This window comes from Lagopus leucura, unplaced genomic scaffold (genome assembly GCF_019238085.1).
Source record: "Lagopus leucura isolate 7727_CA_CO unplaced genomic scaffold, USGS_WTPT01 Super-Scaffold_73, whole genome shotgun sequence".
Taxonomy (NCBI): Eukaryota; Metazoa; Chordata; class Aves; order Galliformes; family Phasianidae; genus Lagopus; species Lagopus leucura.
Window position 1 is genome coordinate 7,650,688 of NW_024962252.1, and position 14,127 is coordinate 7,664,814.

Below are 14,127 nucleotides of genomic sequence, written 5' to 3' on the forward strand. Positions count from 1 at the left end.
CAGGGGAAAAAAAAGACATTCTAATGTATACTAATAAAAATTTGGCATTAGATGGCCTGGTGCTAATAATATTAGTTAAAAGCTTGTATCTTTGCTTCATGTGGTTTTGTAAAGCACATCAATGGCAAGTCACCTGTAGCATCCATGTTGAATGAGGGCTGCAGCGAGAAATCTCTGTGGTCAGCGTGCCCTGCTCTGTGTCTCCTGCTCAGGAGAAGGGGTGCCTTGTGGCCTTGCCCAGCAGCAGAGGATTCCCAGGCCTTGATCACATCTTGTTTGGAATCCTTTCAGGAGGAAGGAGGGAAAGCAGGAAGCAGTCTGCCTGTGTCGCTGCCAGCTGGCTCAGCCTACAGCCTGGGCTGCTGTGTTAATAGGCAAAAATAGTTTCAAAGATGGTCTTTTTCACTTTCACTGGAAATCAGTGGAGATTGTTTCAAGAAGTGGTAATTCTGCTGAAAATGGAGTAATAATGAACATAGAAAAAATATTGTTTTGCTCACATCATTGGTGATGATGTCTGGTTTTCCTAGCCTAAGAAATATTTGAGCAAAAGCCAGGTTTAGACGTGCACTCGTTTAATAAGGACTTTCCCATTAGCTGTATGTAACTTTTCTGATACTCACAGAGAAACCTATCTGATAGTTCATAAAACTGTGAAGTTGAGGCTGTGGAGCCCAGCTTTTCCACGTGTGCTGCTGCACAGACAGAAACCAGTGACCTGGTACAGGGGAAAAGTTGCATTCCTGAATCTTGTCTTAACGTAACCTGGTTCCCATAATGCGTACAGTTACACTGCTGTGGTTTTATTTTATATATTTACTGTTTTCCCCTAAAACTTATACTCCTGCAAAATACTGTACTGCAGGCTTTTAAGTTCCAGCTTTGACTGCTGCTGTTCCAATACGGAGTGGAGCTATAGCTGAAGAGCAGATAAACTTTTTTCCGTGATTTCTGAAACTTGTGCTTTAGTTCTTCTTTTAAAGATTTACACCAGTCAAGATCACATGTGGGGATTACCCTAATTGGTTACAGTTGTCTAAATTCTAATGAGTAATATGTGGTGTGTAATGCTTGAACAGATAAGTGCCATGCAAATGGCAGTGATGAAAAAAGTTTATTGAAGTGATAGTGATCTTTACATAGTGTGTCAGCAAGATGGAATGAAGGGAAACTCTTTATTTAATTGGAGAGTCGAGGAGTCTCAACTCTCACTGCTAAAAATCATGAGCACAGAAACTTAGATTTGATTACAGAAGTTATGTTTAGTTAGTATAGTTTAAAGGAGATTTCCCTATTCTAGTCATGTTTTGTTGATATGGTAATGAAGAAATGACTACTGATTTATTCAATGGCATGAAAAATAGTGGGACATTTTATATTTCTAGACTTCTAATTGATATAAAAAATTGGCATTTATATTTAGAAGTGAATTTGAGAGGAAATAACAGAAACCTACATGGAAAATCTGCAGTGTTGACACAAAACTGATCTGAAAATTGTATGATGTTTAAGCTGTTACAAGATCAAAAGTGGGAGTTTGGCTAATACTTTAAGGAGTGGAAACTTTCTTGTCAGTGACATCTCAGGGCTTTCCCTGTAAGCTCTTACTATTTGGACTAAAATATACAGCCAATAAATAAACAAATGAATGAATGAATAAAATTGGGTGTTACAGTTCTCATCTAAAGACAAATCATGTGAGATACAAAGGCAATGGTATTGCAGAGTATTATTGTCCAGAGCTTTAGTCTAGAATATCAGTAGATTGTTATGGTCTAGAATACAAGCTTACAATTTTTGCCTATAGTTGTCTTCAAAGATCTGTATAGACTTGTAGTAGTCTATTTCTAGTAGAAGACTACTACAGTACATGTAGTACATGCCTACTGATTGCCTTCTCTTGTTAGGGAAACCATGTTGTATATACGTGTGTGTGTGTGTGTGTGTAGTTTTTCATGTGAATTTTTAGTAAACAAAATGGAAGTCTCATTCAGAGTCCTTCTCTAGGAGATAGCTGATTTCTTTATGTTCTAAAATACCATCTGATTTGCTCTAGAGAGAAAAATGTAGTGTTGGATTTTTCCATTCAGCTAGCTTAGCTACTAAAATAACAATATTGGAACAGCTGAATATGCCTGTGTGTATCAAGATAGAGTGGAATTTCAATCAGAACAGCAGGAGGGAAAAGTGAAGGGAGATAATGATTAACTTGGGAAGTTGGGGAAGCATATATGGAAAAGTAAGTTGATGGTGCCACATAATGTTGTTCAAATAATTCCTTTGCCTCATGGTGGAAATATGCAAGTTTTGTTTTTCAGTATTCCCCACTATTTTTCACACAGTCTGAATTTTCCTTGAATAAAAGTACATTAAATATACCTGTGGTGTTCTGTTTTAATTAAAGTAAATAGGGCAGAATAGGATTTGACATGATTATGTAGTGAAGTAATGAGTTTACGATCCAGCTGTGCTTTACACATTAGCTGATACCTACTGCCCTTAGTTACCTTCTCAATTGTATTTGTAACGTTGAGCTCTGAGCTTTTAATAAATTACTTGGTCAGACTAGGATCACATGGAACACTTTAGGTCTCTATATTGTTGATCTCAAATAAATGACCTCTGTTAAATTAACACATAATCAGTTGTACTCCTTATTGATAATGCAGGCAGTAGGTTTAACTGCTGTTGTTCTTAAGGTTTATTTGACTTCAGAGGGATTCATTTATTACAGCAAAGTAGCTGAGAATGTAACTGTAGGCTTTTTATTTTTGTTTTTTTTTGTGTGTAAAAATATGCAGTTTTGTAACTATAATATCCACAGGTTTTGGGACCTGCCCCTAAATGGTGTTCTTTCTTGGACAACTTGACTGAAGAGCTGGAAGAGAACCCAGAGAGCACAGTTTATGATGACTACAAATTTGTAACCAGAAAAGACCTTGAAAATTTAGGTAAAACATTTGAATCTCCTTGTTAGTTGACATCTTTGCTCAGGTTTTTTTGTTCGCCTTGTTTGTTTGTTTGTTTATCATTTACACATTTATAAGTTTTGTAGTTCGTATGTGACCTATCAGTGAGAAATGTTGGGGAACCATTCAAAATTCATTGGCAGTAGTTTCTTCCAGTCATCTTGGTTATTAATATAGCAGACTGATGACCTTTTGTTCTTTGGTTTGTTATAAAAGATTTCTTTTTTCTCGGTTTTGAATTTCTAAGAAGATACGTGGAAGGAAAATTTGAAAACTCTTGAAGTATTTTGGTTCTTACTCTCAGGTTAGGGCCTGGGGTGATAGTTTTATGATCTGTTATGGTACTGTATTTCTTTCACCATGTTGATTCTTCAAAGATAGTGACCTAAGGCAAAATTCTCTGAATCAAAACGTCTCTATGCCACAGTAAAAAAAGTGATTGTCAAACATGTATAGACTTTCTGTTAAAAAATCTCTTAGTTTTTCTTTATAAAGTGGCTATGGTTTGCAGTGCTTGTAGGCATCTTTAAAAAGCGTAACATGTAAGAAATACTGATTCTGTTGCTCTGAAGTAGCTTAGATTTCTTGCTGTCTGATTTTTTTGTTGTTGTTTAACTTAGTCTTGATGTACTGGGTGTGACTGTTAGAGATTGATGCATCGCGTCAGCAGTTCTTGTTTGTCTTGAACTGAGTAAGTGAAGTGGCTAGCTTGGAATAGTTCTTTATCCATGAAAGCTCTTTGAAATCCTCTGTAATTTTTTCCCAGGCCTTGCTCATCTCATTGGATCATCATTGCTCAGAGCATATATGCATGGTTTTTTCATGGACATAAGGCTTTACCATAAGGTAAAAGAGGATGATGCTTGTAAACTTTCACTATTAACAATAAAATATGTTTCTCCCCACAAACAGGACTGTATCCTGTATTAATGATGTTCTTTTTACTTTCTTCTGCTTAATCAAAGGCAAAAATGATGGCCAACCCTTTTGCTTATGAAGAATACAGAAGAGAGAAAATAAGACAGAAAATAGAAGAAACACGTGCACAGAGAGTTCAGCTGAAGGTAAATGAATATGCTTCTGAAAACATATTCATAGAGTGATGTATTCCTAAGTGTATCTTAGAGGTGTAATTACTTAGGACTTGATTTTGTTTATCATCAGAGACAAAAAGTAAACTTAGCTTTAATTTATCAAACTTTTGATTGGAGCCATAAAATTCTTATGCATATCAATCCCACAGATGGGTGATTCTGCTGCTTGAGCAGATAACCTGGTGATAAAACTTGTTGTTTCTGCTTGTCTTTAACCTAAAAGCCTTATTTCATTAAAATGTGTACTCTCAAAGGAGATATATAAACACAATACTGTTTTCTATATCAGTATTCTATTTATACCAGCATTCCATGTATATTCTTTAGAAACTTCCCAAGGTCAATAAAGAGCTTGCCCTCAAACTGATTGAAGAAGAAGGAGAGGAACAACAGGCTACTAGAAAAAGGAAACAAAAGGTGAGCGTCTGTTTTAGGTGCTTCTCTGACCTGGAATGCAGAAATGGTAATGCTTACAGTTACTGACTTGCTCTTTTCTGCCCAAAAGATTCAAAAATCCATTCTTTCTTGTCTCATAAATAACGTACTCTAATGGGTGACTGTAAGATTGGCTTCTATAACTAAAGAGCTAGAAAGGCCCTTCAGTAACATTGTCATCTATATTGCAAATTTTGAAATACCTGCCGTTGAAGATGATAATGAGCTTTGTAGGGGTCCAGAAGATAGTTGAATACAAAATCAATACCACAGTTTTTCAATTAAAAAGAAAAAAAAAAAGCATTTTTTTCATTTGTTAGTATTTTGGTGGTAACCGTGACAAGATGTAATGGGTATAAACGAGGAGCAGGAGGCTGCCTGAAGTTGTATTTCAATATAATTGCCTTTCTTTCTTTATAAAATGTAGTCAACTGTATATAAAGTAGCTAAAATAGCTCATTCTTATGCAACAGAAAATTTTACTGATGTTGAAGTAATCCATTTTTATCTTGGAATTAGCATAAAGGAAAAAAGTCATTAATGTTTAGTTTCTAATGGGAGCAGATGGCACAGCAGAAGTTTGTCTTATCAGCCTCTTTATATTAGCAGAATTCAGGTTCTTTATATAGGTAGCATTTTCTAGGTGCTCATTCTCACAGGTGTGCTGCATTCACAGCAGGCAGGTATTAGCTTTGTGTGGCATGTAATGAAACCAGTTGATACAGTGGGAAGTATGAACTACTGAAAAAGTGGGTGGTATTAAAACCTTAAATTTCAGCCTTCTAAGCCTCTGTTGAAATGAGTACCTTATGTGGGGGGTGATTTGCCCAGGAACACATTGCATCTTTACATAGATTAAAGAGTACATAAAGATGCATGTTCTGATTATTTATGACTGTGGGACTGATTGAATTTTCAGCTTCCAAATGAAACTGCAAGTCATACTTTGACAACAACTTCCACATTTGAAATTTACACTTGTTTTCTCTATCCTTTTTCCCCACTTGATAGATAAAAATGAAAATCTAGTGCTAGTGTGGGTTGAATGGGATATGTTTGGTGATATTAAAAGATAAGCTTTTATTGTAAAATGTGTGTATTTAATGATTTGAAACAATGACAGCCAGTATTTGTATGAGCTGAAGTTGTAGTTTGATCTGTTCTTAATTCACCTCATTTATACTGGGTTCATATTTTTTTTTCTTCAGCACGAATGAAACTGCTTTTTCCTTTCCGTATGTGAGGACAGTGAAGAAACTGTCATAAGACGTATAGAAACACTTCTATGTATTTACAGTAAAACAGCAGTAGCATTGCATAAAGAAGTGTTTACCCTGATAATTTGTTTTATGTGTTGTAAAGTCATTCTCATCCAGGCAGAATATTTGTACTCAGCGGTACTGCTGATTAGTCAATAGATACCAGCATGTCTCCACACTATCTGGCTGAATGTATGAGAAACATTAATTCAGAAATACCAGTAATTGTGTATTCAAGGTGTCTGTAGTGTGCATAAAAGCCTGTCCTGCCTACAGGAAGCTTAGAATGATATTTATTTGATGTTTGTGAAAGTAATAGAATACATAACGATATAACGAAAAATTTCAATTTATATGACCTGGAAGGACAAAATAACTGACACATACTGCTTTTGAACTTTGCTTAATTGAAAAGGTGTGACATATTTTTACCAATGTCTGTTTTGGAATTTTATAACTAACTGATGCTTCGTTTCTTTTCCAGAATCTGCCTAACCTTCTCAAAGATGATCGTTTTAAGGTCATGTTTGAGAATCCTGATTTCCAGGTAGATGAGCAGAGTGAAGAATTTAGGCTACTTAACCCACTTGTTTCTAAGATAAGTGAGAAAAGAAAGAAGAAACTTAAGCTCTTACAGGAGCAGGAAGCAAGAGAACAGGTAAAATATTCTCTTTTTGGACTGGGAAAAGCAGTTTTCTTTGTTTCAGATTTTCAGATTTTTCATCCTGAAAGAAGGAAGCAATGCAAGTCTCTCTTATCAGCTGCACTACGTAGATGTGATTTATAATATTATCCTAATTTTCAGATGTATGCCTACATCAATGTAAGTTTGAAGGACATACGATGTGTAGGCGGAGATAATTTTATTATTTTTCATTGCTGCATTAGCTGATAGTGCTTTCATTCAATTGTGTATCTCTTCAACTGTATCTGTGTAAAATCTGTCAGTCTAATTGCAGGAATGGTTCGAAAAGAAAATTAGTTGATGATTTCTTATTTTATACTATTTTTGTCTGCAGGAAGAGGAGGAAGAACCAGAAGGAAAACCAAGTGATGCAGAAAGTTCTGAGAGTTCAGATGATGAAAAAGGCTGGGTTGAAGAGGTCAGGAAACAGCGCAAGCTTCTGCGCCAAGAGGAAAAAGTAAAGCGGCAGGAAAGGTTCAAGGAGGATCAGCAAACATTACTAAAACCTCAGTTTTTTGAGATTAAAGAAGGAGAGGAATTCAGAAGCTTCAAAGACTCTGCCAAAAAACAAAAGTTAATGAAGTAAGACAAATGTTCCTACTTTAACAGCGGAGGGTGAAAGATTCTCAAATATTTCTCTATGACACAAGCCAGTGGCTTTCATTAGTTAGCATGATAGCCTTGGAAGCACTAATAAAGCCACATCTGGTGATTCAGGGATATGACTTAGGGGGACACAGTCGTTGAAAGCTCTGTTTTGTTCTTAAACAAATACAACATTTCAAGTATGCCAGAGAGACAATGTGAATGAGATGAGTAAGAGGTTAATATTCTCAGCCAGATTTGAGGATCCATTACTCATTGTTGGCAAACTGCTGCTCACACAAATAATAGCAGTGATGTCTCTGAGACTGGTTATATTTCTCCACTGGTGTCAGTATGAGGTTGACAGTCTGAATGTAAAATACTGCCTATAGATTCCTCTGAAAGGCTTGGGAATGCTGCATGATTAGTCCCTATCTGAAGTAGGTTCCAGATGGTAAAAGAAAAAATTGTGCTGTGTAAAGGGCACACATCTTTTAGATTCGTGAAGACTTGGCTTTGAGGTGCTTAATAATGCCTGTAAATCTCACTGATATTTTTTCTCAGAAGTGAGTTTAGGCCTTTGGAAGATGAGGTTTAGTAGCCTTTTATTATTTGGAGAGCAGACTCTACTATTAAAACACTGAGGGACAATAGTTTCAAAGTTCTCGCAGTGCATTGGATGCAGGGCAGAATTTTAAGTAGTGTTGGAAACATGCTGTTGGTGTAGATGGATCTTGTAATTGCCATTACTTTTTTTTACTTCGAATGGAATAATACATTCAAAGAAAAAAAGAAAGAATAATATAGGGATGGTTTTTTTATGTCATGAATAACTGCCAATGCAGCTTAGATGCGTCATGATAGCCATCTTCTGGAGATACGTAAAGAAACACGTGATAAAAATACAGCCTTTCCCTTAACCAAACAAATTTTTAACTGGAATTGTCCTATAAAAAGCATGACGTGAAAGGAGCCTGAAACAAATGGTCGAAGTGGTCAAGTGGCCTTGTGTTCTCTTTGTCACTGAAATAGTTCCTTTTTAAGGCAGGATGGCTGCAGCCTGCTTGCCTGCTGTTCTTTCACACAAATTTAGTTATGACCTCTAAGTGAAATTTTCAAGGACTCTCAAATTGAAATATTAAGAGTTCGTTTTGCTCAAAACATGGGACACTTGAACGTGAAAAAGCATACTGAAATTTAGGCAAGTAAGCCAAGACAGCTTTAGAGAAGAGAAGCGTTTAGAAAAAAGTGTTTTTAAAGAGTGTGACACAGAAAGAGGTGAAATCTTTAACCTGTAGTTTAGGGGAAGAAAAATTCTTGCTTCAGCTAGGAAAAAATGAAATCAAATACCAGAGTCCTGTCCAGGAGATGGAGGAATATCAGTGATGTCATAAACCATGGAAAGACTTACGAAAAACTGCTTGAGGGATGAGAGAATCTGCCTTAAGTGTCGCTGTTAGTTCCATGCAGAATATTTTTTGAGGGGTGATGTGTCATTAGGGTTGCTCAGGCTGCATGCACGCTCTGCACTAGATTCACAGATGAGACTTGACTTTTTTGGGTTTTTTTGCCTAAGCAAGAAGTGATCCCATTTGTGTTCATCCAGGCATTGTTCTGACAGTGTAAGCTCAGTGTTCCTCAAATTCAGGGAGCAAACTTGAAAATTACAGCCGGTTATACTGATATGATTACAGAATCCTAATGATTTAGTCTGTGTTGTGACCTAACTTGTTTAGTAAGCATTTTTACACAGCTGAATTTTATGAAAAATACTTGAATGTGTTTTCTGCTGGCCTTCCTCAGTGATAATAGTCAGCATAAAAATAATTAATTCAGCTAGTGTGCTGAAAATTGGAAGGACTGTAGTGGCATGTACAGTCTGGTGGGGCTGGCATGTTTGTCTTTGATTTGATTTATTCAAGCTATGGAATGATGGTCTGTGACCAATATAATTAAGCGCCTTAATACCTTCGCTACGCACTTAATGGCTAGGTGTTCTTTTTTCTCTAATCATATAATGTTCTACCTGAGGAAACAGTTTATGACTTACATAAAACTGGGTGTTTCTTTTGACATGCTCCTGACTCAGCAGGGCTCCAAGCCCAACTTCTGAAGTGGTGGTGCATACTATAAATTTCTTAGCAGACCAGCAGTCTATGCAGCGCTCTGTGCAGGAAAGCTGCCAAACTTATTTGCGATCATAACAAATACCTTGTCTCAAATCTGTCCACATTTCTCTTCCCCCTTTTGTGTTCTTATGCTTACATACGAAAACCTGCTGAACATATTAGTAAAGATGCAGAATTTTTCTTTGTTTACTTAACATATAATTTCCTTGCACAGCAACTTAAAAGGAATACATAAAAGGAGAGAGGGTTGTTTTTAATCAGGGTCTGCAAAGCTTTTTTGATTTTCTTGATATCCCTTCAGAATGGTTGTCATTGAAGTTGTAGCCCACAAAAATGACAAACTGAACTAATCCTACTCAGTCAAGTATAGATCAATGCAGTACAGTCAACAGAAGCCAACAAACATAGCTGGCTTTCCTAAGCATTGCTTAAGTGCAATAGCAGGAACAGTCATGAGAGACTCTTCTCCGTTGTTTTGTAAAGAGGAAAAGCAGCCCTTGGTCAGTTTTCATTTAACCACAAGGCAGGAGAGATTGCTTTTGATAACACTCTTAATGTATCAATGGAATCTATTTGTTGAGAATGATTTTAAAGTGCTCCTAGCAGTGCTAAGCTTGCGTGTATCGGTGTGTGTGATTCGCTGTCACTTGGGATCCGTGCATTTTCAGATAAATATGGCCATATCTGTGCTTACTCAGTAAAATCCCAAACTTAAAGCCTTTTCCTCCTTTCAGTTTTTCTCCTGACTGAAGCAGTGTCTGGGCAGTCATGCCAGATAATTGCTGGGTAGAAGCCATATTTCTCCAACTCGCTTTCAAAGGGGAAAAAAGTGGAACTTCGCTTGGATGTAGAAATCCCACCACAATGTCAGTGACTGATCTTCTGCCATAGTTAGCTCTAAGGCTTAGCTTGTCTTCCTGATTTGCACAGATGGAACAAGTTTTTACATGTAGGCAATGAAAAATATACTACAGAAAAAGACATACAATCAAAGTACCTAGTCATGAGAAATAAAGTAATTCTCGACAGTAATTTTTCACTGTTAATCTGAAGAGACTGTTGCATAAATGGCTTATTAACCAAAATTCTGCAGACTTCAGAGGCTCTGTGTGTAGAGCACACTGTGTGAGTCTTTCATCCATAGAAAATCCATTGACTTTTGTGGCTGCTACTCGTGTGTATTTTTATGATGATTGATTTTCCACCTTCTACTTCAGGGAAGTGTGTGGCACTGCTGTGGGGTCAGGTTCTCTCTTCAGTTCTCAGACCCACTTGTCTGCGTGTCTCCTACTTGCAAAACTATTTCAGTTATACTGTTGTGGGACACAGTGTCTGAATAATCATTTCTAATTGGATTATTTAGCTGTTGATGGTGAAGTGATGATTCTTTCTCTGATTAATTCTAAGATATAGTCAAGATTAATTCCTTCAGAAGTGTCTCTTAAGCTAGGAATTCTAAGATACCAGCTAAACTGGATCGATCTTGCCTTAAGTATTTTTGTGTGCGTGCTTTTATCTGTTACTGCAGCTGAATATACCTGACTTCTTCTAAAATGTCTTGGAAGAGTATAGCAATAGTGGGGTGTGGTCTCCTTCTCAGCTGGAGGCCTGATGCTTTTTTAGAAGAAAAGACAATGAGCTTTTCAGTAGAAACATTGTTTAAATTTATGTAAGCAGTATCTGGAGGGAGTAATTGGAACTTGTATTTCTTCTCTGTTCATTGGTGATTTAATTTTTAGACATATGGCATTGAAGGGTTGAAGGGCTTCAGGGAGACTAAGATTCATTTTGACTGCATTACTGGAAGTTCTCATGGTAAGAAGATGGCAAGAGTAGAGACTAATGTTAATTGTTCTCTGCAGGAAAACTCTCGGAGATCGTTTAAAGCTTGAAGAAAAACTTGGCACACTCAACGTATCTGATACGACAGTGGGCAGCAAACAGGCTACGTTCAAATTAAAGAAGGTGAGATATACATAGATACGTATGTATACATTTAAGAGATGCAGAAGGTATCTTTAGGTTTAGCATGAAGGAACAGGAATTTAAAGCGGTCAAACACATGTCCCTCTTCATCCCTTCATGTGCTGCCAATGCTTCTGCTTCTCACCAAGAGAACGAAAGCCTCCGGTAGTACTCTGTGTGTTTATACCCTTATAGGCCAGGAAGCACTCGTAAAATCTTACGTTCCAGTGGAAAATACTGGCTTCCATATTTTAGTAGTTCATTTGCAGAGATATGTCATCAAAAGCTTGTGACCTTAGCTGACATCAGTGCCAGCACTAGTCAGAGTTTGGTTTGCAGGTCCTGGCACAATTGGGATGCTGTAGGTGACAGGCTTTCTCCTGACTGATAGTGCTGCTGGGTCTCAGCATGATTAAAACAGGGCTCCCATCCACTTTTATCATTGAACTTGTGTGACGCAGATCATGAGAATGAGCTCTGATCTTGTGTTTGCCAAATTCCATTTGAAGTGTGTGGTTGACTGCTGCCCATCTGCCTTTCCTAAAGGGTTTTTCTTTCCTATCTTGAGGAATTTTGTACTGCTTCATCTGCTTTCAATTCTTGTATTTCTGGAATTTAAAGTCTGCTGATGTCTAAATCGGCCACAGATTCCTCTGCAGAATAACCATTTTACCAACTGCTGTAACTGATACGTCAGTGTCTTGCAGCTGTATAAAAAGGCTTTCCGGGGCTTCTAAAGCACAGTTTTTTTCATAGCCACTTTAAATTAGAAAAGGCTGAGTCACATCGTTTCTTGCAATTGTTGGTAAACAATAAACTTTGTGAAGATTTGGATTCCATCAGATATGCAGTAGCTTTGAGTTTTTTAATTCATTGCTGATCATGTGCATCAACTGTTAACTGATGTGGCTTTAGTGAAATACAGAAGTTGTGCTCGTTTGTATTTAAAAGATTTTAAAAGTCTAATTAAAAGAAAAAAATTGTCTACATTAAGTGTTGGGAGAGCTAGGAAGAAGTCCTTGCAGTGTGCTTTGTTTTGATGCTCCTTTTTAGGCCTGAGCAATTCTATGATTCTGTGATAAAGAGAAGGCAAAAGAGAATTCTGTATTACTCTGATCATCAGCTTCTGGTTTGTGATGTCCCGACCTTAACTTGCAGGAGTATATAGGAGTAAGTAGAAAGGTTTAGCAGGAAAGAGTTGTGCTCCCATGAGACTGATATCATTTGACCTTGTAAGTCAGTGCGATTGGGGCTGTTGTGCTGTAGTCAAGCCCACAGATGTTCAGCTGCCCCTGGCAGATTCAGCAATGAAATTTTGCCATTGATATTTTGCAGTTTAGTTTTCAGGGGATTTTAATTGGTTCCTACAATGTGAAGTCCTGTTCTGTTTTGTTTTTTCAATTTCAGTGTACTATATCACTGCAAATTAATATTAAAAACACATTCTAAATTGCTCAAGTATTTACAGTAGTATTGGACATACTTTTTTTTCTTTTTTTTAATGGGGGGCTCAGGGAAAAATGGGCTGATGTGTTGTTAATTACAGAATTACAGAAGTGTTGTTAATTACAGAATTATTGATGCCGTGGGGATGCAGCTGTTTGAGTTACCGTAACTCTAGCACTGTTAATGCAGCTAACCTGTGCTGCTGTTGAAATCACTCTAATTGCTGAAGAATTTTATAACATGGACACTTGCCTGAGCATGGATAGTTCAAGTCTGCTAGTTCCAGTTCATGCTTATTTTCAAGACAAGCACTCAGGCTTCCCAATAAAATAGACATTTATGGCCGTAACAGCATTTCCCTCTGTGTATTATGCAAGTTAACTCCTTTTGGTACAATTTTGATGAAGAGGAAAAACATTCACAGGTGCAGAGATTTTTGTTTATTGTCATGTTTAAAATGATTCTAGAATTGTCTACAACTTAGCAAACACTTCCATGAAATTCTAAGACCACATTTTATAAAACCTGTTTGTTTCAGTAAAATGAGGTAAATTAGGATAAGATAATGTGGGACCATTTCTGGGAACGTTTCCAGGTTTCCCTAGGGGATTTCTGACTTGATATGTAAGTATTTGAACAATGATGTGGTTCATAATTTTACAAGAACTTGAGGGTTTGTTGTTTGTTTATTATTTTTATTTTTTTTTTACCTTTTAACATTCTAGACCGAGCACCAGAAGAAACAGCAGGAAGCTGAGAAGCAGCATCGTCAAGAGAGGAAAGCTCTCAGGCGCTCTGCTAGTCATCTCAAGAGCAAACATGGAAGAGGACAACGGTTTCATTGATTTATGTTATCTTTTTAAGAAACTTTTTATTTTTAATTTGAAAGACAGGCTTTGCAGTACCAGTGCATTTGTATTTTGATTTATTGATGAACAGAAACCAGAACTTGTAAACTCTGTCTTAGTTATTGAAAAGTTAATGAAAGTGTAAGTATTGTCCAAGGGATGTGGTGCATATGGTATGTTATAAACTCCAGAGCGAACTGTATTTGTGCAGAAATCACCAGCAAGTGGTTATTGTGTAACCCTGTATGTTTTCTATATAAGAGTTTATGTATACAATGAGGCTGACTGTCTTTAATTTAAGAAAACTGGTTTTGCTTTCTGAAGTCTTTCTTTATGACTTTTTAGATACACGATCGGGAGAAAATTATTTTGTCTAAAAACTTTGCTCCACAAGAGCACAACAATTTTTTTTTCTTTTATGCTGCTTCTTGTATGACATAACAACTATGTTTTTCAGAAATTGGCTTTGTCTCTTATGTTCTGGGTTGCCTGTATGTCCAAGAGGAGGTAAAAATGATTGCTGTGAGAGCAACTGAGAATGGCAAATTGAGATTTCATTGAGTTATCCCATAAGCAGGATTCTCTTTCCACACTCGTACAAAAGAGAATTGGAGAAGAATAGTCAAGTTAAATTTTGTGAGCATTGCTTTTAATCAGAAATGGTTTGATATGTTTTGGTAAGCAAGCCATTATTCAAAGTAGGTCAAATAGT

The 14,127-nt window shown here is 36.8% G+C and overlaps 1 protein-coding gene across 1 annotated transcript in view; it reads left to right on the forward strand.

Annotated features, from left to right (window-relative positions):
- Positions 1-13,691, forward strand: part of NOL10 (nucleolar protein 10) — a 46,096-nt gene extending 32,405 nt beyond the window's left edge. Inside the window, exons 14-21 of the mRNA XM_042888363.1 lie at positions 2,825-2,951; positions 3,736-3,815; positions 3,935-4,033; positions 4,391-4,480; positions 6,242-6,415; positions 6,777-7,024; positions 11,019-11,121; positions 13,293-13,691. Coding sequence (XP_042744297.1) covers positions 2,825-2,951; positions 3,736-3,815; positions 3,935-4,033; positions 4,391-4,480; positions 6,242-6,415; positions 6,777-7,024; positions 11,019-11,121; positions 13,293-13,412 — 1,041 coding nt within the window. The 3' untranslated portion in view covers positions 13,413-13,691. The remainder of the gene's footprint in view (positions 1-2,824; positions 2,952-3,735; positions 3,816-3,934; positions 4,034-4,390; positions 4,481-6,241; positions 6,416-6,776; positions 7,025-11,018; positions 11,122-13,292) is intronic.
- Positions 13,692-14,127: the final 436 nt, after the last annotated feature.